We start from the raw sequence: 22,172 nt of genomic DNA on the forward strand, positions 1-22,172 counted from the left end.
GCTGTGAGAGCCACGCATGAAATACATGCAGAATTACTTAAAATATATTTAGGCCGTGGACTAAAAAACTAAAGTTTTTTTGTAAGCCATTTTCCCAGCTGGGGGTGGTGCTGCACAGCTGTCATCCCGGTCCCTGCGGATGGCAGGCGGAAGCCAGGCTCAGCAGCGCAGCAGGCCCTCCTTCACTAGCGCGAGCCTGTTTCAACCTGAGATAAAAAGGGCTGGCGGCGCGGCTGGGAAGTAGGCCGCCCGGGGCGAGCCCCATGGCCCCCACACACACACTTTCCCGCCGTGGTGGCCGTTCCCGGTGGGGGCGGCGAGGACCGAGCGGCTGCGCCCCCAAGGCCGGCTCTCCGCGCTGCTCCCGGCCGGGCTCGGGCTCGGAGCGGCCGCGCGCCGCCGACGTGGCTCCGCGGCCGCGCGCCCGGGCCCGCCCCGCGCTCCAGGCGGGCGGACGGCGCCTACGCGCACGCGCAGCGCGCCTGCCCACGCGCCCGCGGCGTCGGGGCGGGGCGTCGGGAGCGCGCCGGGCGTCGGGAGCGCGCGCGGCGCGGCGGCCGAGCTGCGGGCGGCGTCGAGCGCGATGGCTGGGGCTGCGCGGCTCGGGGCGGCGTGCGCCGCGGTTCCTGGCGTGGCGGCGGAGGCCGCCGTCCGCTCGCGGTCATGAGAGGTCAGGCCTGGGAGCGGGGGGCTCGGGCGGGCGGCGGGCGCCTGCGCGTCACCTCTAGGAAGGACGCCCGCCGCCGGAGCCGCGGGAGCCGCCGGAGCCGCCCGGCCGGGAGCCGCCGGAGCCCGCAGCGCGCACGGCCTGCGCGACTCGAGGCCGCGCCAGCGGTTACGGGCGGCTCCCGGAGCGCCCTGATTTCAGAGTATTTAGGCATCGTTCCTTTAGGAGGGGAAGTAATAGTCTTGGCAGCACCATTAATTATAGGAAACCTTATTAGCATGGGGGAAGCTGTTTCAACATAAAATGAATTTTGTAGGTCACCTCAGTGAAATGTTTATTATCTGTAATGGTACTTAATAAGGCATTGACATTGAATGGGTTTTTTTTCTTCCTAGCACTAAAATGCTGTCCCACTCTTCCTTATGAAACTTCTTTGAAATGCAATCGATTCACAGATGAAACCGCTCCATTTGGGTGCAGATTAAACATACCAAAGTAGCCAGTATGAGGACTCATTCATATTAGCATCTGCTGGGCACCCGTATTTCTTGGCTATTTTGCCAGTGCCTTCTGACAGGACAGAAGTGTAGGCATCTGAAGCTCATTTTATTGGTAACAGATGTTTCCTGAAAGGCTATTTGCATAGAGCAGCAGATCCTTGGCATTAGAGGGAAGGGTCTAATAATAGGTAACCTGAAAATTCATCTGCTGGGACTATCAACACTTCTTTATAAAGGGCACCAAATGAACATTGTATAGTTCCTATTTATTTTGGTGGTACTGGGGATTGAACCCAGAGGCATTCTACCTCTGAGCTACACCAAGCCCTATTTTATGATTATTTTAAGAGTCTTGCTAAGTTGCTGAGACTAGCCTCAAACCTGTAATTCTCCAGTTTCAGCCTCCCAAGTACTAGAATTACAGCTGTGCTCCACTGCACTCTGTGGGTACTACCGGTATGTAACTCTTTACTTGGAATGTTTTCTGCTTTATTATTTTATTTTATTTTTTTAGGAGACAGACCCCTGAAGCAAAAAAAATCTGGACCAGAGAAAAAGTATTCAAGGGCCATGCAAGCCAACTGTAACCAGCTGCATAGTTCTCCAGGAACTGCCAGTGGTGAGGCTGCCTCGGCCTCCCAGTGCCTCCACACAAGGCCGACAGGAGAAGGTTCTTGTCTTCATTCTGGAGACATTCGTATCCAGATGAACTCCACTCCTAAAGAATACACTGATAATCCAAGCTCCAGAAGTGCAAGGTCAGGTGGCCATAGCTGTACTCACGGATGCATGCACAGTCGTTTTCGAAGTCACTCCCACGGTGAAGCCAGGCAGCCTGATGATTCTGCCACGGAGTCTGGAGAACATGGCGGTAGCTCTTTCTCAGAATTCCGATATCTCTTCAAGTGGTTGCAAAAAAGTCTTCCATATATTTTGATTCTGGGTGTCAAGCTTGTTATGCAGCATATAACAGGTAGGGCATAATGAAACAGCGACTTGTTTAATTGCTAAATTCAGTTAATTTTCTTTATTGGAAATCTAACCTGTGTATTTCAGTTACTTATTTTCTGTTGGCTTTTAAATTTATATGTTTCATTTTAGTTTATTTTATTAGCTTATAGAGTGCTTTTTGGTTCTTTTTTTCTTTCAATTAATTGGAACTTATTTTCTAACAGGCATTTCTCTTGGAATTGGGCTGCTAACAACTTTTATGTATGCAAACAAAAGCATTGTAAATCAGGTTTTTCTAAGAGTAAGTATAAAAAGCAACTAAAAGAATATTAACTGTTTCTCTCTTAACAGTAACAGAGAAATAAATTTGAGAGAAATAGAAATAACTTTGAACTGGTGATTGAACCCAGGGTCATTCTACCTCTGAGCTACACCCCCAGCCCAATTATTTAATCTTAATTTTGAAACAGGGTCTCACTAGTAGCTGAGGCTGGCCATGAACCTAGATCATCTTGTCTCAGCCTCCCAACTACTGTGTTTACACATGTGTGCCACCACATATGGCTTTATTTTTTTATTTTGAAACAGGTTTTCACTAAGTTGCAGGGGGCCTCACTAAGTAACTGAGACTGGCTCTGACCTGCAATCCTCCTGTTTTAGCCTCCCAAGTACTGGGATTACAAGCGTGCACCAACGCCTGTCAGAAGCTTTTATTTTAAAACACAGTTTTGCTAAATTGCAAGGTTGACCTTAAACCAGTAATCTTCCTGTTTCAGCCTCCCATACTTGTATTTTGTGCCACTACACCCAGGTAGAAAAAACTTTTGAGAGGAATAGAAAATAATAAGAGCTGGGTGTGGTGGCACACGCTTGTAATCCTGGTACTTGGGAGGCTGAGACAGAAAGATCACAGGTTTGAAACCAGCCTCAGCAATTAGTGAGGCTCTCAGTAACTCAATGAGACCTTGTTTCAAAATGAAAAATAAAATAGGTTCTCAGGGTATAGCTCAGAGATAGTAGGCCCCTGGGTTTCATCCCCAGTACTCCCACAAAAAAGAAAAAAATAGAGTATGATATGATATCCATGACATATTTGTTATTTAAATAACCTGGAATAAATTATCTCTGCTTGCTAGGTGCAGTGGTGCAGGTCTGTTATCCCAGTGATTTAAGAGGCTGAAACAGAAAGATTAGCCAGACCTTTTCTCAAAATAAAAAGGATTTAGGATGGATTTTTTTTTTTTTTTCAGTTCTGGGAATTGAACCCAGGGGCATTTTACCTCTTACCTGTACCCTCAGCCCTATTTTTTATTCTTTATTTTAAAACAGGGTCTTAACCGGGCGTGGTAGTGCACGCTTGTAATCCCTGCGCTTGGGAGGCAGAGACAGGAGGATCATGCAGGTTCAAAGCCAGCCGCGCACGCTGGCTTAGGAGACCCTGTTTCCAAATAAAAATGTAAAAATAGGTCTGGGAGTGTAGCCCGGAGGTAGAAGGGCTTCCAGGAACCCCAGTACCACCAAAAAAAAAAAAAAAAAAAAAAAAAACAGGGTCTTAAACTGCTGAGGGTCTCACTAAGTAGCTGAGGCTGGCTGCGAACCTGCTATCCTCCTGTCTCAGCCTCCCAAGTACTGGGATTACAAGTGTAGACCACCATGCCCAGCTCTGGGGTGGATTTTAGTGGTGAATTGCCCTGATTTCAATCCTGAGTGCTGGGGAGGTGTAGGGTAGTAGAAGGAATAAAAGGCTCAAACCACACCATTTGATCTGGTTTGGTGCCCTTGTGTTTTTTTGAGCTAATTTGAACATAATATAATCTTAATAAAATTTTTAGTTGATGCATTATAAGATTTAAAATAAAGTACTGCATTGAATAAATAAATAGGTATTGAATTGTTTAGGGTCTCTTACTGAAAGAAAATTAAACTAAAGAAGGTTTTCCTGTAATAAGAGTCTTAGTCATAGATATCACTGGAAAAAACAGAGCTGACAAAATTTCACCTTAATGCTTACTTATTTTTGTGGTACTGGGGGTTGAGTCCAGAAGTATTCTACCTCTGAGCTATACCCTCAGCCATATTTTTTTAATTTTTAATTTTATTTATTTATTTATTTATTTATTTATTTATTTATGGGTCTAGGGATGGAACCTAGGCATTTGACCTCTATGCCACACCCCCTGCCCTATTTTTATTTATTTTGAAACAGGGTCTCACTAAGGTGCGGAGGGCCTCACTAAGTAGCTGAGGCTGCCCGTGAGGCTGCCCGTGAACCGCGATCCTCTGGTCTCAGCCTCCCGAATGTTGGGATTACAAGAGTGCGCCTCCATACCCAGCTTTTTATTATTTTGAAATAGGACTTCACTATACTCATGAGTAAGGACCTCTTGAGATTGCTGAGGCTGGCCTTGATCGAACCTGTGATCCTGTCTCAGCCTTCCAAGTACTGGAATTATAAGCATGCACCACCACACCTGGCTTACAGATACTGTAAAGCAAAGAGCTATACCTGTGTCAAGGATTGTGCATTCTTACCTGAAAATTTATAGAACTTATCAAACTTAAAGGAAGTTAATTCATGGTTTAAAACCAGTACAGATTATCCAGGTGTGGTGGCACATGTTTGTAATCCCCACCTTTGGGAAGCTGAGACAGGAGGATTACACAGACTCAAAGCCAGCCTCAGCTACTTAGTGAGGCTCTCAGCAACTTAGTGAGACCCTGTTTCCAAATAAAGTATAAAATAGGGCTGGGAGTATAGCCTGGAGGTAGAAAGTCCCTGGGTTCCACCCCCAGTACCACACACACACACACACACACACACACACACACACACACACACAGTACAGATTGAGTATCCTTTATCCAAAATGCTTAGAACCAGAAGTATTTCAGATTTTAGAATATGTGCATATACATAATGAGGTATATTGGTGATATGACTCAAGTCTAAACACAAAACCCACTGGGGAAGGTATTGGGGGTTGAACCCAGAGGCATTCTACCTTTAAGCTACACCCACAGCCCAGTTTTATTTATTTGGAAACAGGGTCTCACCAGGTTGCCGAGAGCCTTGTTACATTGCTGAGACATGCTTTGAACCTGCCATCCTGTCTCAGCCTCCCAAGTACTGGGATTACAAGTGAACACCACCACGCCCGGCCCTCATCTGTTTTATATACAACTTATACACATAGTTCAAAGGTAATGTTGGGAAGTATTTTTAGAGCACTTATGATTTGACTGCCATATGAGGTCAGGTGTGGAATTTCCCACTTGGGGCTTCATGTTGGTGCTCAAAGTTTTAGATTTTGGTATATTTGGAATTTCTAATTTTCAGACTAGGATGCTCAAACTGTAAAACTTTAAACTAGGAACTAAAACTTAACTTTTAAGAATTTAAAAGTAAATATTTATAAACCCTAATTGACTTAAATGCATTTTTTAAATTCTGTTTTGTGAAAAATTCACAAAAAGAGCTACAGAAGTAAAATTCTTTTTTTTTTTTTTTTTTTTTTGGTGGTACTGGGGTTCCTGGAAGCCCTTCTACCTCCGGGCTACACTCCCAGACCCATTTTCCATTTTTGGAAACAGGGTCTCCCAAGCCAGCACGGCTGGCTTCGAACCTGCGCGATCCTCCTGTCTCCGCCTCCAAAGCACGGGGACTACAAGCGTGCGCCACCATGCCCGGCAGAAGTAAAATTCTTTATGTCAACTTGTAGAAGATTTGGCTTCTTTAAAACATAGTTTATAGCCGGGCGTGGTGGCGCACACTTGTAATCCCTGCGCTTGGGAGGCAGAGACAGGAGGATCACGCAGGTTCAAAGCCAGCTGCACTGATTTAAGAGACCCTGTTTCCAAATAAAAAAGTATTAAAAAAAAAAAAAAAAAAGGTCTGGAGGTGTAACCCGGAGGGCTTCCAGGTACCACCAAAAAAAAAAAAAAAAACAGAACATAGTTTATAGCCGGGTGTGGTGGTGCACACTTGTAATCCCAACATTTGGGAGGCTGAGACAGGAGGATCCGGGTTCACAGACAGCCTCAACTACTAGGTGAGGCCCTTCGCAACTCAGTGAGACCCTGTTTCAAAATAAAAAATAAAAAAAATAGGGTTGTGGTATAGCTCAGAGGTAGAATGCCCCTGGGTTTCATCCCAACTACCCCCTACACACACACACACACAAGTTTATGCCAGGCATGGTGGCACAAATTTGTAAGAACAATATTTGAGAGGCTGAGACAGGATGATCGCAGGTTCAAGACCAACCTTGGCAACATAGTGAGACCCCCTTTCAAAACAAAACAAAAAATAAAAAGGGCTGGGAGTAGCTTGGAGGTAGTTCCATCCTCAGTACCACGCACACACAAAAAAACAGATCATGAGCTGGGGATGGTGGCACACGCTTGTAATCCCAGCATTCGGGAGGCTGAAACTGGAGGATAGCAGTTCACGGACAGCCTCAGCTACTACTTAGGCCCTCTGCAGTTTAGTGAGGCCCTCTGCAAATTAGTGAGACCCTGTTTCAAAATAAAGAATAAAAAATCGGGCGGGGGTGTAACTCAGAGGTCGAATGCCCCTGGGTTCCATCCCCAGGCCCACAAAAAACAAACAAAAAACAGATCATGTATTTTGTAACAGTGAAGTAACTTGTTTTATATTTTGTTTAAATACAAGAGTTCTGTTTTGTTCAGTAAAGATATATAAACCAGTGACTCTTGACAGTGATGTACAACTTAACATATATTTTATATTTTTAAGATTAATCTCAAAGAACACCAAATATTAATGTCACTAAATTTATTTGTGTGTGTGTGTGTGTGTGTGTGTGTGTGTGTGATATGTATGTGTGTGTGTGGTACTGGGGATTGAACCCATGGGCATTCTACCTCTGAGCTGTACTCCCAGCCCAATTTTATTTTTCATTTGGAAACAGGGTCTCACTAGGTTGATGAGAGTCTCACTACTTGCTGAGGCTGGCCATGAAACTGAGATTCTCCTGTCTCAGTCTCTCAATTACTGGGATTACAAGCATGTACCACCACACCTGGCTAGTCACTAAATGACTTAGTGATGCTGAGCTTCTTGGCTTATGCCCGTAATCTACCATGTTTCAAAATAAAAAGAGAGCTGGGTGTGGTGGCGCACGTTTGTAATCCCAGTACTTGGGAGGCTGAGACAGGAGGATTACACAGGTTTGAAGCCAGCCTCTGCTATTTAGTGAAGCTCTCAACAACTTAATGAGATCCTGTTTCTAATAAAATATAAAAACAGGTCTGGAAATGTAGCCCTGATATAGAAAGCCCCTGGGTTACACCCCTAGTACCACCAAAAAATAAAAATAGAATTGGGCTGAGAGGTAGAATGCCCCTGGGTTCAATCCCCAGTGCTACACACAACACAAGAAAAAAAAAAAAAAGATATTTGAAATTCTAGCATAATTCAAAGTAGTAAATTATAAAATTGTTTATTTTTCAGGAGAAGTCCTCAAAGATTCAGTGTGCTTGGTTACTGGTATTCTTAGCAGGATCTTCTGTTCTTTTATATTATACCTTTTATTCTCAGTCACTTTACTACAGGTAACTACAAGTTCTAGTACACATTTTTTATGTAATCATATATTCCATAGCATATTGCATATATCTTACCTGCAGTATTACTTCTGTATTATAGTTCAGTTTTTACCTGTCTCCTTTTGTGAGTAAAAGCTTTGAGTGACTTATTCAGACTTGTATAGTGTCTTGGAACATAGTGGCTACTCAGTGCATACTTAATTTTTATAGTAATTTTTGTTTAATTAGTACTTATTAAGTACCAATATGTGGTTATCACTGGCCTTTTTCTGTTTCTAGAAATAAGGAAAAGACAGTAGGTGATGAGTTTTCATGTTAAATGGGAGTGTTCTGAATTTTCAGCTTTAATCAGCTAGTTGAAATTCTGGCTGCAGTGGAACTGGAGATGTGGCAGATCTGGGGTAGAGATTAGAGGTGGAGCCAATACACTCAAAAAGCTGGGAGAGGATGGGTGGGAAGAGCAAGAACGACCTCTGGGTGTTAGTCTAAACATCTGGCTGGATGGTGGTACCATTTTATTGGGTTAGGGAAAGAGCTGGTTTTGAAAAGAAAATCAGCCGGGCGTGGTGGCGCACGCTTGTAATCCCAGCATTCGCTTGTAATCCCAGCATTCGGGAGGCTGAGACCTGGAGGATCGCGGTTTGCGGACAGCCTCAGCTACTTAGTGAGGCCCTCTACAACTCAGTGAGACCCGGTTTCAAAATAAAGAATAAAAAAAAGGGAAGGGGGTATAGCTTGGGGGTCATAAGCCCCTGGGTTCCATCCCCAGACCTGCAAAAAAAAAAAAAAAAAAAAAGAAATCACTAATTTTGTTTTGAACATACTAAGTAGGAGAGGCCAAGGCCAAGTGGTTCTAGATTGGAATTCAGGGTAGAGGTTGGTGTTGTAAATGTTGGTGTTATCAGTATATGGTTGATAATTAAAAAACAGGACTGGACAAAACTAATCAGGGAAAGAAAGTATAGAGAAGAGGGCCCAGTCTTGGACAGACACAGTTCGAGGAGGAACAGCAGAGGAGGCTAAGAAGACATCATAAGGGACAGGAGAACAACTATGAGAGTGTGTGTTACAAGTCTGGAGATTTAGCTCTATGCTAGAGTGCTTGCCTGGCATGGAGGAGGTCCTGGGTTTCATCCCTGGCAGCACACACACACACATAAAGTCTAGAAAGATGGGAATTCAGGGAGAGTAAATGGAAAAAGAGAAAGGGTCTTTAGAGCCAGGCCTGGTGGCACATGCTTGTAATCCCAGCATTCGGGAGGCTAAGACAGGAGGATTGCAGTTCGAGGACAGCCTCAGCTACTTAGGCTCTTTGCAATTCAGTAAGACCCTGTTTCAAAATAAAGAATAAAAAATTGGGCTGAGGGTGTTGCTCAGAGGTAGAATGCCCCAAGGTTCCATCTCCAGTACCGCAAAAAAATAAATAAATAAAAATAAAAATCTTTAGATATAGCAGTACAGAAGGAGGTGCTGACCTTGACTAAAGCGAGTCTGTGGAAAGGAAGGGATGGGATCCTGTTTAGAGCTGATTGAGGAGACACGGCAGATGTCTTCTGGTAATGAGGTTTTTATACGCTAGAAAAGTGTCAGCTGTAACAAGCCAGGGAGACCTTTTTCTATATTCTATGAAAGGAAGATTTGAAATAAAAACACTTTTTTAAAGTCCCTTTAAAATAATCTTCCATTCCATTTATATTAGCTCTAACATCTTGCCAAAATCCTATTTTTACACATGAAATTAAAATATTTGTATCATACTTAAAACTTGCATCACCCAGTTTACCTGTTACTCTAGTAACTAATCTTGATGTTTTCTCTTGGTAGCTTAGTTTTCTTAAGTCCCACTTTGGAGCATCTGAGCTTCTGGGAAGTACTCTGGGTTGTTGGAATTACAGACTTCATTCTGAAATTCTTCTTCATGGGCTTAAAATGCCTTGTTTTATTGGTGCCTTCTTTCATCATGCCTTTTAAGTCAAAGGTAAGAAACTAACATGGTTTATTGAAATGTTAGCAAACTACATTAATGCAATGTAATCTTTGTTTAAATGTCTCTTGTAATTTTCCAGTTTACTAAATGGCCTAATTTTAGTTAGGTTATCATCTCAACCGTACAACTATTTGCTCAAGGACTTGAACCAAAATCCTAACCTTTTGGGATAAAATCAGAATTATTTTTGCTTCACAAAAATTGACAAATTCGCCCCCCATCATTATGTGGGAAAATATTAGATTTGTACGTCTATCCTCCTCTAGGGTTTTATCAATTGATAATTGACTATATGTAGTTTTTCAGATTCTCATACCCTATAAAACTTTAATAACAAAAATTTCACTTTTAATAACAAAAATTTCACTTTTATTCTTTAGAAATACATTGAAGCTGGATGTGGTGATGCATACCTGTAATCCCAGTGCTTGGGAGGCTGAAACAGGAGGATCACAGGATTCTCAGCAACCTAGTAAAACCCTGTTTCAAAACAAAAAATATAAAGGGCTAAGGGTGTAATTCAGAAGTAGAATGCCCTTGGGTTTAATCCCTAGTACCCCTCCCCCCAAAAAGAAATAGTGCTTGCTTTGGCAGTACATATACTAAAATTGGGAAGATACAAGGAAAACTATCCTGGTCCCTGCACAAGATGACACACAAATTCACAAAGTGTTCCATATTTTTCAGTAAATTGCCATATGGTTCACTTTTTTTATGGCACTGGAAATTGAACCCCAGGGCATTCTACCTTTGAGCTACACCCTCAGCCTTGTTTTTTTGTTTTGTTTTGTTTTGTTTTTTAATTCGAAAATGGTCTCACTAAGCTGCTGAGGCTGGCTTTAAACCTGCGATCCTCCTATCTCAGCTTCCTAAGTACTGGGATTACAGGTGTGCGCCATCATGTTCCACTCTGGTTCACTTTTTTTTTTTTTTGCGGGTCTGGAGATGGAACTTAGGGGCATTCGACCTCCAAGCTATACCCCCTGCCCTAATTTTTATTCTTTATTTTGAAATAGGGTCTTAGTGAGACCTAAGTTGCAGAGGGCCTCACTAAGTAGCTGAGGCTGTCCTCAAACTGCAATCCTCTGGTCTCAGCCTCCCAAAAGCTGGGATTACAAGTGTGCGCCACTACCGCCCGGCTTCTGGTTCACGAAAGAAAGAAAGAAGAAAGAAAGAAAGAAAGGAAGGAAGGAAGGAAGGAAGGAAGGAGAGAAAAAGGAGGGAAGGAAGAAAGGAAGAAAGAAAAAGAAAGCAAACTATGCCCTGACTATGAGAATCAGGCTGAAATTGTCAGTCATAATCATCATGAAGACTAATTTCATAGCTACTTGTATTACTGCATTTACATATCCATGATGTTCTCAGTCCAGTAGTAAGTATTTGTGCTATGTATTTAGGTAGCTTGAGTAACTCCGTAAGTTTTCCTATTTCTTCCTTTTCAGGGTTACTGGTATATGCTTTTAGAAGAATTATGTCAGTATTACCGGACTTTTGTTCCCATGCCGGTTTGGTTTCGTTACCTTATAAGCTACGGGGAGCTTGGCAACGTAACTAGGTGGAGTCTTGGGATATTGCTGGCTTTACTCTACCTTGTACTAAAAGTAAGTAACATCATCGTCATTTGTAATTGCAGTGTTGATTCTACATACTCCTTTCCTTCTTGACTGTCTTAAGGCTTATCTTCACATAACTGATTCAAAATAATGGCAGATAGATGTGAAAAGCTGGACTCATTGGCACACGCCTGTAATCCCAGCTACTAAGGAAGGAGAATTGTGAGTTTGAGGATAGCCTGGGCAGCATAGCAAGACCCTGTCTCTAAAAAACATAAGAGAAGCTGGGCGTGGTGGCGCACGCTTGTAATCCTAGTACTTTTTAGGCTGAAACAGGAGGATCACGCAGGTTCAAAGCCAGCCTGAGCTACTTAGTGAGGCTCTCAGCAACTTAGTGAGACCCTGTTTCCAAATAAAATATAAAATAGGTCTGGGAGTATAGCCCAGAGGTAGAAAAGACCCTGGGTTCCACCCCCAATACCACCAAAAAATAAATAAAAATAAGAGAGGGTTTTAGGGGTATAATTTAGTAGTAAAGCACTTGCCTTGTATGTGTAAGGCCCTGGGTTCTATCCCTAGCCCCACATATATACACACAAAAAAGTGGGAGGTGAAAATCAGGTTGTTCTCAGTTTTTAATTGGGGTGGGGAGAGGATTTCCATGTGGCATAGATTACCTAAGAGGGATAAATAAACAGAACTGAACATAACTTGTCCTGAAGAGTAACATCTATTTTATACATAAGAGTATCTTGTTCTGCACCCTTTATTAAGGCCTGATGGCTACAAGTTAATAATCACTTTGTAAACTTTTTTTTTTTTTTTTTGGTACTCAGGATTGAACCTAGGGGTATTTTACCTCTAAACTACACCCCAGTTCCTATTTGGTGGGTCTTTTTGTTTTTTTTTTTTTTTTTTTTTTTTTTTTTACAGTACTGGAGATGGAACCCAGGGCATTCTACTTCCAAGCTATACCCTCAACCTTATTTTTTATTCTTTATTTTGAAACAGTGTCTCACTGAGTTGCAAAGGGCTTCACTAAATACCTGAGGCTGGCCACGAACCCAGATCCTCCTGTTTCAGCCTCCCAAATGCTGAGATTACAAGCGTGTGCCACCACGCTCGACTCACCCCAGTCCTTTCTATTTTTCATTTTAAAAAATGGTTTTGCATGCCAGGCATGGTGGCACACATTTATAATCCCAGTACTTGGGAGGCTAAGACAGGAGGCTCACAGGTTCAGGGATAGCCTCAGCTACTTAGGCCATCTACAATTTAGACTCTGTTTTAAAATAAAGAACAAGAGCTGGGCGTGGTGGCGCACGCTTGTAATCCCAGTGCTTGGGAGGCTGAGACAGGAGGATGGCGCAGGTTCAAAGCCAGCCTCAGCTACTGAGTGAGGCTGTCAGCAACTTAGACTCTGTTTCAAAATAAAGTATAAAATAGATCTGGGAGTATAGCCTGGATGTAGAAGAGCCCTTGGCTTCCAAACCTAGTACCACAAAAATAAATAAATAAAATAAAAATAAACAAAGAATAAAAAATAGGGCCAAGAGTGTGGCATGGAGATAGAATGCCTTAGGGTTCCACCCCCAATAATGCAGAAAAAGGGTCTCACAAAGCTGCTGAGGCTGGCCTAGAACCTTCTATCCTTTTATCTCCACCTCTCAAGCACTAGGATTATAGGTATGGGCCATGAAACCCAGCTCACTTTATGAAACTTTAAAATCTAAAGGCTAAGCCAGGTGTGGTAGCACATGCTGTAATCTCAGTACACTTGGGAGGTTGACACTGGTTTGCAGGTTTGAGGACAGATTCAGTAACCTTCAAATCTCTCAGCAACCGAGTGAGATCCTGTTTCAAAACAAAAAATAAGCCAGGTGTGGTGGCGCACACTTGTAATCTCAGCATTTGGGAGGCTGAGACAGGAAGATTGCAGTTCACAAACAGCCTCAGCTACTTAGGCCCTTTGCAAATCAGTGAGACCATTTCAAAAAGAAAAAAAAAATAGGGCTGGAGGTGTAGCTCGGAGGTAGAATGCCCTTAAGTTCCACCCCAAGACCCACAAAAAAAAAAAAAAAAAAAAAAATAGGGCTGGGAGTGTGGCACAGAATGTCTCTGGGTTCAATCCTCAGTATAAAACACACACACACACACCTAAATGCTAAGGGCATGTGAATTAGATAAAGTTGCTTTGTTTCTGACATAGTTATACTTATCTTTTTTTTTTTTTTTTTATTGGTGCACTGTATTCATACATCATAGTGGGATACAAACTTTTGGAGACATACATGCACACATCGCCCAGTCAGCCCCCACCCGATCCACACCCCATTCTCTCCCCATCCCTCCCTCCCATGCTTGGCTTAGTGGTTGACATCTAGTATTATAGCAATTTATCCAAAATTAACAATGATAATCTCACAGAATAGTTTCATTTGTCTGATACCAAGCTTTTGATGACTTAAAGATAACATTTCAATATTTCTTTTTACTTTCTTTCTTACCAGAGAATATTTTTTTCTATTTTTTTTAGGTGAAACTATCATATATTTATATATTTATTTTTCAGAAAAAAAAATCTATCCTAATATGGAATATGGACTCTAGATACCCAAAACGATCTTGAAAAAGAACAAAGCTAGAAGATATATATTTTCTGATTTCAAACCATATAAAGCTACAATAATTGAAACAGTGTAGTACTGTTCTAAAGGCAGATATATAAACCATTGGAGTTAAATAAAAGCCTAGAGCTAAATTCTTCCCTATATTGTCAAGTTATTTTTGACAAGGTTTCCACGAACATTTGGTGGTAGAAATAATAATATTTTAACTAAATATTGTTGAAACATAATAATTACATGGAAAAGAATAAAGTTGGACCCTTACCTAATCCCATATACAAATATTAATTCAAAATAGATAAAAGACCTAAATATAAATCTTAAGACTATAAACTTTAAGGAGAAAATCTGGGTCATAAAACCTCACAGCATTGAAATTGGCAGTGATTTCTTGGATATGATTTCAATGGCACAGGCAACAGAAGAGTATACAAACTCCCTAAAAAATAAAAAAGATATTGTATATCCAAAGACAATGTAAACAGAGTTAACAGTTACTAATAGAATGGGATAAAATATTTCCAAATGCTATATCTGAAGGTATATTAATATTCCAACTAGAAATCCTAAAAACTAACAACAATAAAGGCAAACAATACCATTTACAGATAGGTAAAAGACTAACATAAGTAATGAATCTCCACAGATAACCAATCTTAGTTGACTGATGGAAACTCTTGTTTCTCTGGTTCTGGTGTGTGTTACCTATTTCTTTTTTGTAGTTAATCTCTTTGAGTATTTTCTCTAGCGCTGGTTTTGAAGACATAAATTCCTTCAGTTTCTGTTTGTCATGGAAGCTTCTTTTTTCCCCATCTAATTTGACAGAAAGTTTTGCTGGGTAGGAAATTTTTGGCTGGAAGTTGTTTTCTTTCATAGTTTGGAATATGTTACTCCAAGCCCTTCTGGCTCTCATGACTTGGTTTGGGAAGTCTGGAGTGATTCTGATTGGTTTGCCTCTGAACGTCACTTGGCCCTTTGTTTTTGTTGCCTTTAAGATTCTCTGCTTGGCTTCCACATTGGTCATTTTGACAATTATGTGGCGTGGGGATTCTCTTTTCCGATCCTGTCTAAAGGGAGTTCTATAAGTTTCCTGGACCTGTGTATCAACCTCTTGCTCTATGTTTGGAAAATTTTCTGCTATTACTTCCTTGAAGAGATTGTTGATCCCTTTGGTATCACTTTCTTTTCCCTCCTCTATTCTGATTATTCTTAGGTTAGCTCTCTTAAAATGGGCCCATATTTCTTCAAGATCAGATTCCTGCTGTCGGATATTTTTTCCTAGATTAGAAACTATGCGTTCATTTTTGGAATGATCATCTTCTAAGAGCGAGATTCTGTTCTCCATGTGGTCTAATCGGTTGTTTGTGCTTTGAATTGAGGCCTTTACTTCATTAATTGCATCCTTTATCTCTTTTTGGCTCTCTCTGAGTTCTTTTCGAAGCACTTCTATTATTTCTACAGTTATTTTCCTGATTTGATCTTCTAGAAATCTCTGACTTTCAGTTTTATTGGGTTCTGATGTTGTGGGGTTGTGGGCATTCATTGCACCAGTGTTATTCCTCTTTCCCATGATTTCGGAAGTTTGTGCCTTCTCTGGTTTCTTCCCTTGGGTCACTATGACTTCACTTAAGGTGTTCTGGATCTCGAGTCAGTAGTATCTCAGACCCCACTACTCCTTTACTGGGTTGTATCAAAGAGTCTCCGACCCAGAGAGTCGATAGAGGCTGCTTTAGACTGTGGGGGGTGCCAGGTTGCACGTTCTCCTATGGTGTGATATCTCTGCCACCCCCCCTCCCCCACTGGGTCAAGTCCCAGGGAGTACAGTACTGGGATTTCTCCTCTGTGGCCCGCAATTTGACTCACTGTTCTTGAGTACGCAGATGTAGCTGTACTGGACTCGGTGAATTCTGTGCTGCTGCCAACGGTGGCAATATGGTGCTGCTGCTACGCCCTCGGCCGTGAGGCTGGCGTATTTCTTCTTGGTTTTGATTTCCACTCTGAATCCCTGCGGCGTGTGCTGAGCTCAGCCACTGGTAGCTTTAGATTTTACCTGTGGCGAGAAATCCCGCCTGGCTGTTCCGCAGCGGCTCACCTCGTCTTGCTGTAGCCGTCCGGTGAAATTGCCGCTGCCGCCGGCAGTATGGCGCTGCTGCTGCGTCCTCGGGCGTGAGGCCGGTGTATCTCCTCTGTGGCTCTGAGCTCTGTTCTCAGTCCGCTTTCTCTCTGGAGCCTGGTGATTTTTTTGTTTCTCTGGTGATGGTGTTTTCTGGCTATGAAAGGCACTGATTTTGTGGTAATGGAGATTGGTTGTTAGCGGGGCTCTTAAGCCCCGCTTTTCTCAGTCGCCATCCTCCCCGAAGTCCCTATTTATTTATCTTGATCACATTTTAATTCTAGGTATTTCAGTGTACTTCTTGTTGAGAGTTTGCTCAAAACTATGGACTAGATATTCAGTAATTAGACTTGAAATTTAATTATTTGTTTTTTGTGTGTGTAGTACTGGAGTTTGAACCCAGAGGCATTCTACCTTTGAGCTACACCCTCAGCTTGACTTTATTTCTTATTTGAAAACAGGAACTCGATGGGTTGATGAGTCTCACTGCTTGCTGAGGGTGTCCTCAAAACTCTGATCCTCCTGTCTCAGCCTCCCAAGTACTGGGATAACAGGTGTGCACCACTATGCCCAGCTTGAAATATATTTATAATAAGTGATTAGCTCCTGTATGCAATGAATTAGGGTAATATGAGAATTTAGCATTATGAGATTTCAGCTTTAGATCTTTGGGTTTAACAGACAGGGAACTTTAAACTAATAAAGCATCTCATTTTTTCTTTCAGCTTTTGGACTTTTTTGGACATCTGAAAGCTTTCAGACAGGTTTTGCGAATATTTTTTACACGACCTGTAAGTACTTTTAAACAGTTAAGGGAAAAAAAAAACCCCTCACCTTTCTTCATTATAAAAATATTTTATCCTGGGGTGGTAGTGCATGCCTGTAATCCTAGTATTTGGGAGGCTGAGACAGGATTGTAGGTTCAAAGCCGACCTCAGCAACAACTTAGTGAGAGCCTGTTTCCAAAAGAGTGAAAATAAAATAGGGTTAGGGAGTGTAGCTCATAGATAGAGTGCCCCTGGGCTCAATTCCCAGCACCACTGTAAGAAAAAAAGAAAGTAGGACTGGGGCTGTAGCTCAGAGGTGGAATGCCTTTGAACGCAGTCCCCAGAACCACACACAAGTAAAAAAGGATTGTCTAAAAGTGGTCTAGGGTAACTAGCCAGGGTTGTTGTTCTTATAAGACAGTCAGCACTCTATATCCTATGCACCCGTCTTACTTCAGAGAAGTAAAATCCAGAGTTTAGCTGTGTTCGGGTTTACTTATATGAGCGTGAGCCATGTTGTTCTAATTGATCTAATAGGATTTGTGCTGCGATGCCCCCATGGAAATGCCTTGTGTAGGGGTAGATGCTTGTCTAGTATGCATGAGGCCCTGGGCTCAGTACTCAGCACCACACACAAAACCCCGATACTGTGTAGAGAGAATACCAGTCATTGATACTAGTGTTCACAAGTCTGTCTGAGATGCCCTGAACATGAACACATATGTTCTTTAACAGAAATGGCTTATCAGGATAAGTCTTCATTCACCTTGGGGGTCTCCAAATGCCAGACAAAAGTGTTTTCAGCCTTTTCAGGAGCTGGACATGGTGACCCACACTTGTGATCTCAGTACTTGGGAGGCTGAGACAGGAGGATCACAGGTTTGCAGCCAGCATCTGCAATTTGTAAGGCCCTCAATTACTTATTAAAAAAAAGAATAAAAAGCCGGGTGTGGTGGTGCATGCTTGTAATCCCTGCATTCAGCACAACGCTGAGACAGGAGGATCACAGTTTGCGGACAGCCTCAGCTACTTAGTGAGGTCCTTTGCAACTCAGCAAGACCCTGTTTCAAAGTAAAGAATAAAAAATAGGGCTTGAGGTGTAGCTCAGAGATAGAATGCCCCTGGGTTAGCCGGGCATGGTGACGCACGCTTGTAATCCCCGCACTTGGGAGGCTGAGACAGGAGGATCGCACAGGTTCGAAGCCAGTCTCAGCTACTTAGTGAGGCTCTTGGCAACTCAGTGAGACCCTGTTTCCAAATAAAGTATAAAATAGGTCGGGAGTATAGCCCAGAGGTAGAAAGCCCCTGGGTTCTACCCCCAGTATCACAAAAAAAAAAAAAAAAAGAATGCCCCTGGGTTCCATCCCCAGTACTGGAAAAAAAAAAAAAAAAGAATAAAAATGCTCAGAGGTAAAATGCCCCTAGGTTCAATCCTCAGTACCACAAAAATAAGTAAATAAAAAAGCAGTTCAGACCAGGCATTGTATTACAGGCCTCTAATCCCAATACTTGGGAGGCTGAGACAAAAGATTGGCAGGCTTGAGGACAGCCTCAGCAGTATAGCAAGACCATGTTTCAAAATAATAAATGGTTAGGTTTGTAGCTTGGAGGTAAAATATCCTTGGATTCATTCAATCTCCAGTATCCCCACCCCAATAAAAAAGCTTTTCAGCATAAATGAATGTTGTGTGTGTAGGGGTGTGGTTGGTTCTGGAGATTGAACCCAGGGCCACTCCCACTGACCTATATCCCTAGCCCCTTCTTTTTTTTTTTTTTTTTTTTTTGGTGGTACTGGGGTGGAGCCCAGAGGCTTTCTACCTCCGGGCTATACTCCCAGACCGGGCTATACTCCCAGACCGTTTTTTTTTTTTTTTGGGGGGGGGGTGCTTTCTATTTTGAGGCAGAGTTTCACTAAATTGATCAGGCTGGCCTTGAACTTGCAGTCCTCCTGTCTCAGCCTTCTAAGTACTGGGATCACAAGCATGTGCTACCATACCAGGCTCTTAAATTATTTTTAGATTAATGGCAGAAGACTCTTGTCTTCAAACCATACTAAACTCACTCTGGAAACTTCCCAAAACATAAATTTCTGAGTCATATCTCAGCATGTTCAGGCCTACTGAATCAAACACCACTATGGAACACAGACCCCCTGCCCCCAGGTACTGGGGATAGAACTCAGCTTTGCACACATTGCCAGGCAAGGATTCTATCATCGGCCACACACTGAGCCACACACTATTTTTATTTATTTTTATTTTTTTAATTTTTTTTTTTTTTTGTGTGTGTGTGTGTAGTACTGGGAATGGAACCCAGGGGCCTTCTACCTCCGGGCTATACTCCCAGACCTATTTTATATTTGATTTGGAAACAGGATCTCTTAAACCAGCTAATGCTGCCTTCGAACCTGCTTGATCCTCCTGCCTCAGCCTCCCAAGCGTGGGGATTACAGGCGTGCACCACCACGCCCAGCATACCACACACTATTTTTAAAGTAAGCTCTCCAGTTACTTTTCTCCCTTTCCCTCCCTCCCTTCCTTCTTCCTCCCTCCCTCCCTCTCTCCCTCCCTCCCATCCTCCCTTTCTTCCTTCAGTACTGGGTAATGGAACCCATGGGCATTTTACCTCTGAGCTATACCCCCAGACCAATTTTATCTTTTTTTTTTTTTTGGTGGTACTGGGGTTCCTGGAAGCCCTTCTACTTCCGGGCTACACTCCCAGACCTATTTTTACATTTTTATTTGGAAACAGGGTCTCCTAAGCCAGCGCGCGCGGTGGCTTCGAACCTGCGCGATCCTCCTGTCTCTGCCTCCCAAGCGCGGGGATTACAAGCGTGCGCCTGCGCCACCACGCCCAGTCTCAATTTTATCTTTTATTTATAGACAGAGTTTTACTAAGTTGTTGAGAGCTTCGGTAAGTTGCTGAAGCTGGCTTCAAACCTGCATCCCGTCTCAGCTTCCCAAATACTAGGATTATAGGCACGCCCCACCACACATTGGATTGACTTCATGAACCACTGCTATATAGGTAACAAATAAGTGGGCTCGATTTGGCAATCCTGGATAACATGGATATATATATATATATATATATATATATATATATATATATATATAGAGAGAGAGAGAGAGAGAGAGAGAGAGAGTGTGTGTGTGTGTGTGTGTGTGTGTGTGTGTGTGTGTCACTGAGGATGAAACCCAGGGGCATTCTACCTCTCAGCTACACTCCTAGCCCTATTTAATTTTTTTTTTTTTTTTTTTTTGGTGGTATTGGGGGTGGAACCCAGGGGCTGTTCTACCTCTGGGCTATACTCCCAGCCCTATTTTATATTTTATTTGGAAACAGGGTCTCACTAAGTAGCTGAAGCTGGCTTCGAACCCGTGCGATCCTCCTGTCTCAGCCTCCCAAGCACTGGGATTACAAGCGTGCGCCACCACACCCAGCTATTTTATTTACTTTTGAAACGGTATTGCCAAGTTGACGAGAGTCTCACAATATGCTCAGGCTGTCCTCAAACCTATGATCTGTCTCTCTGCCTTCTGAGTACTGAGAATACAAGCATGCACCACCACACCTGGCAGGATTTTATAATATTTGTATTTTATTTGGTTAGTGCCTGAAGCCAGTTGTTAGAATTTGAAGCACTGTTACCATCTGGGAATACAGTGGATGTAACAATCTACCACAGTCCTAATATGTATTATTTGAGGATTTCGCCTTGATGTAGTCAAGATATGGCTCTGTATATGGCTCAGTTATAGAATGCTTGTATCCCATGGAAAAGCTTTAAAAAACCTGATTCCTGGGAGATTTGAGAAGTACATCAGCTATGTATTTGAGAAACAAGAAAGACATTTGTACCTGAACAGAACTTCTCTTCATAGAGTTATGGAGTGGCTGCCAGCAAGAGACAGTGTTCAGATGTGGATGATATTTGTTCAATATGTCAAGCTGAATTTCAGAAGCCAATTCTTCTCATCTGCCAGGTAATTATATTCTTAAACAAACAATATAGTACTTTTGTATGATTTGTAAAAGTCACATTTGTTAAAAGGCAAAAAAAAAAAAAACTCAAGCTACAATATTTGTGGAAGTTAACATTCAGAGTATATGCTTAGAATTTGTGATTGGGGTATGGTAAATTGGCCATTCTTCTCCCTTATTTTCTGATGATTTTTAACTTTTTATAGTACTTGGGATTGAACCAAGCAGCATTCTACCTCCAAGCTATGAGATAAAACGCCATCCCTATTCTTTTTTTTTTTTTTTTTTTTGCAGTACTGGGGATGGAACCCAGGGGCATTCTACCTCTGAGCGACACCCCAGCCCTATTTTTTATTATTTTGAAACAGGGTCTCACTGAGTTGCAAAGGGCTTCACTAAATAGCTGAGGCTGTCCATGAACCATGATCCTCTTGTCTCAGCCTCCCAAATGCTGGGATTACAAGCATGCGCCACCATGCCCAGCTTTATTTTGAAGCAGGGCCTAAGTAGCAGAGACTTACTGCAAACCTGCAATCCTCCTGTTTCAGCCTTCCAAGTACTGGGACTACAAGTGTACGCCACCACGCCATGGCTTGTTCATGGATTTTTATGCAGAGTATATAAAGGGGAAAAATAATTCAGTTGGCAGATTGGATATCAAAGTGATTGGAAAATAGGTTATTTATTTATTTTTATAATTGGATACTAGTCTTGTAGAATAGTACCAACATTTTTTATGGGAATGTGTAAGATTCTTTCCTATACTTTATGGCAGTTAACAGTTACTCAAAGACTTTAATAGGCTGCTAAGTCATTATAATCTTAAAAGTTATCACTTAGGGATGGCTTATATTTTGTTAAAAATGGTTAAATGAGCAGCAGCTGAGACGTGGCTCTACCACTAAAACGACTGTCTTCTTGAGTGTCACGCTTTCTCCATTTTCTCATTTGTAAAATGTGGGAATTAGTGCCCTCAATTCCCTTTCAGTTTTAAAGAATATGGTTCTCACAATATGAATATAAAATGTTTATCAAGTATAAAATCTAGTTAATTGCCTTCCAGCATATATTTTGCGAAGAGTGCATTACCTTATGGTTTAACAGAGAGAAAACATGTCCGCTCTGCAGAACTGTGATTTCAGACCGAATCAACAAGTGGAAAGATGGAGCCACTTCATCACACCTTCAAATATATTAAGTTGTATAAACCATTACGGCCACAAAACAGTAGTTGGTTACAGCAACAATGGTTTTCCGGGATAGAAGAAAAAATGTTTCCAAAAATTTTCACAAGACTTATGTGTGTAATCCAGTTTATCAAAAGATTAAATGAAAGAACCCTGTGTTTTTAAAAGCATGCCATATTCAGCCTACGGAATATGCAACATTTAGTCTATCCTAATTATTTGACAGGTAATTGCAGTGTTAAATTGTAAATGTGTTTTCTTGTTGATG

At 42.1% G+C, this 22,172-nt stretch overlaps 1 protein-coding gene across 1 annotated transcript; it reads left to right on the top strand.

The window, feature by feature from the left end:
- Positions 1–650: 650 nt before the first annotated feature.
- Positions 651–21,915, top strand: RNFT1 (ring finger protein, transmembrane 1; the record flags this gene model as incomplete). The annotated part of the gene is made up of 9 exons (XM_080712604.1): positions 651–670; positions 1,682–2,140; positions 2,343–2,419; positions 7,592–7,692; positions 9,511–9,664; positions 11,116–11,274; positions 16,692–16,757; positions 20,618–20,719; positions 21,781–21,915. Exons 1-9 carry the CDS (start codon positions 664–666, stop codon positions 21,913–21,915), a joined length of 1,260 nt encoding a protein of 419 aa, XP_080568730.1. The 5' UTR covers positions 651–663.
- Between the last annotated feature and the right edge of the window lie 257 nt (positions 21,916–22,172).

The sequence above is a fragment of the Muscardinus avellanarius genome (assembly GCF_963383645.1).
Source record: "Muscardinus avellanarius genome assembly, chromosome: 16".
Taxonomy (NCBI): Eukaryota; Metazoa; Chordata; class Mammalia; order Rodentia; family Gliridae; genus Muscardinus; species Muscardinus avellanarius.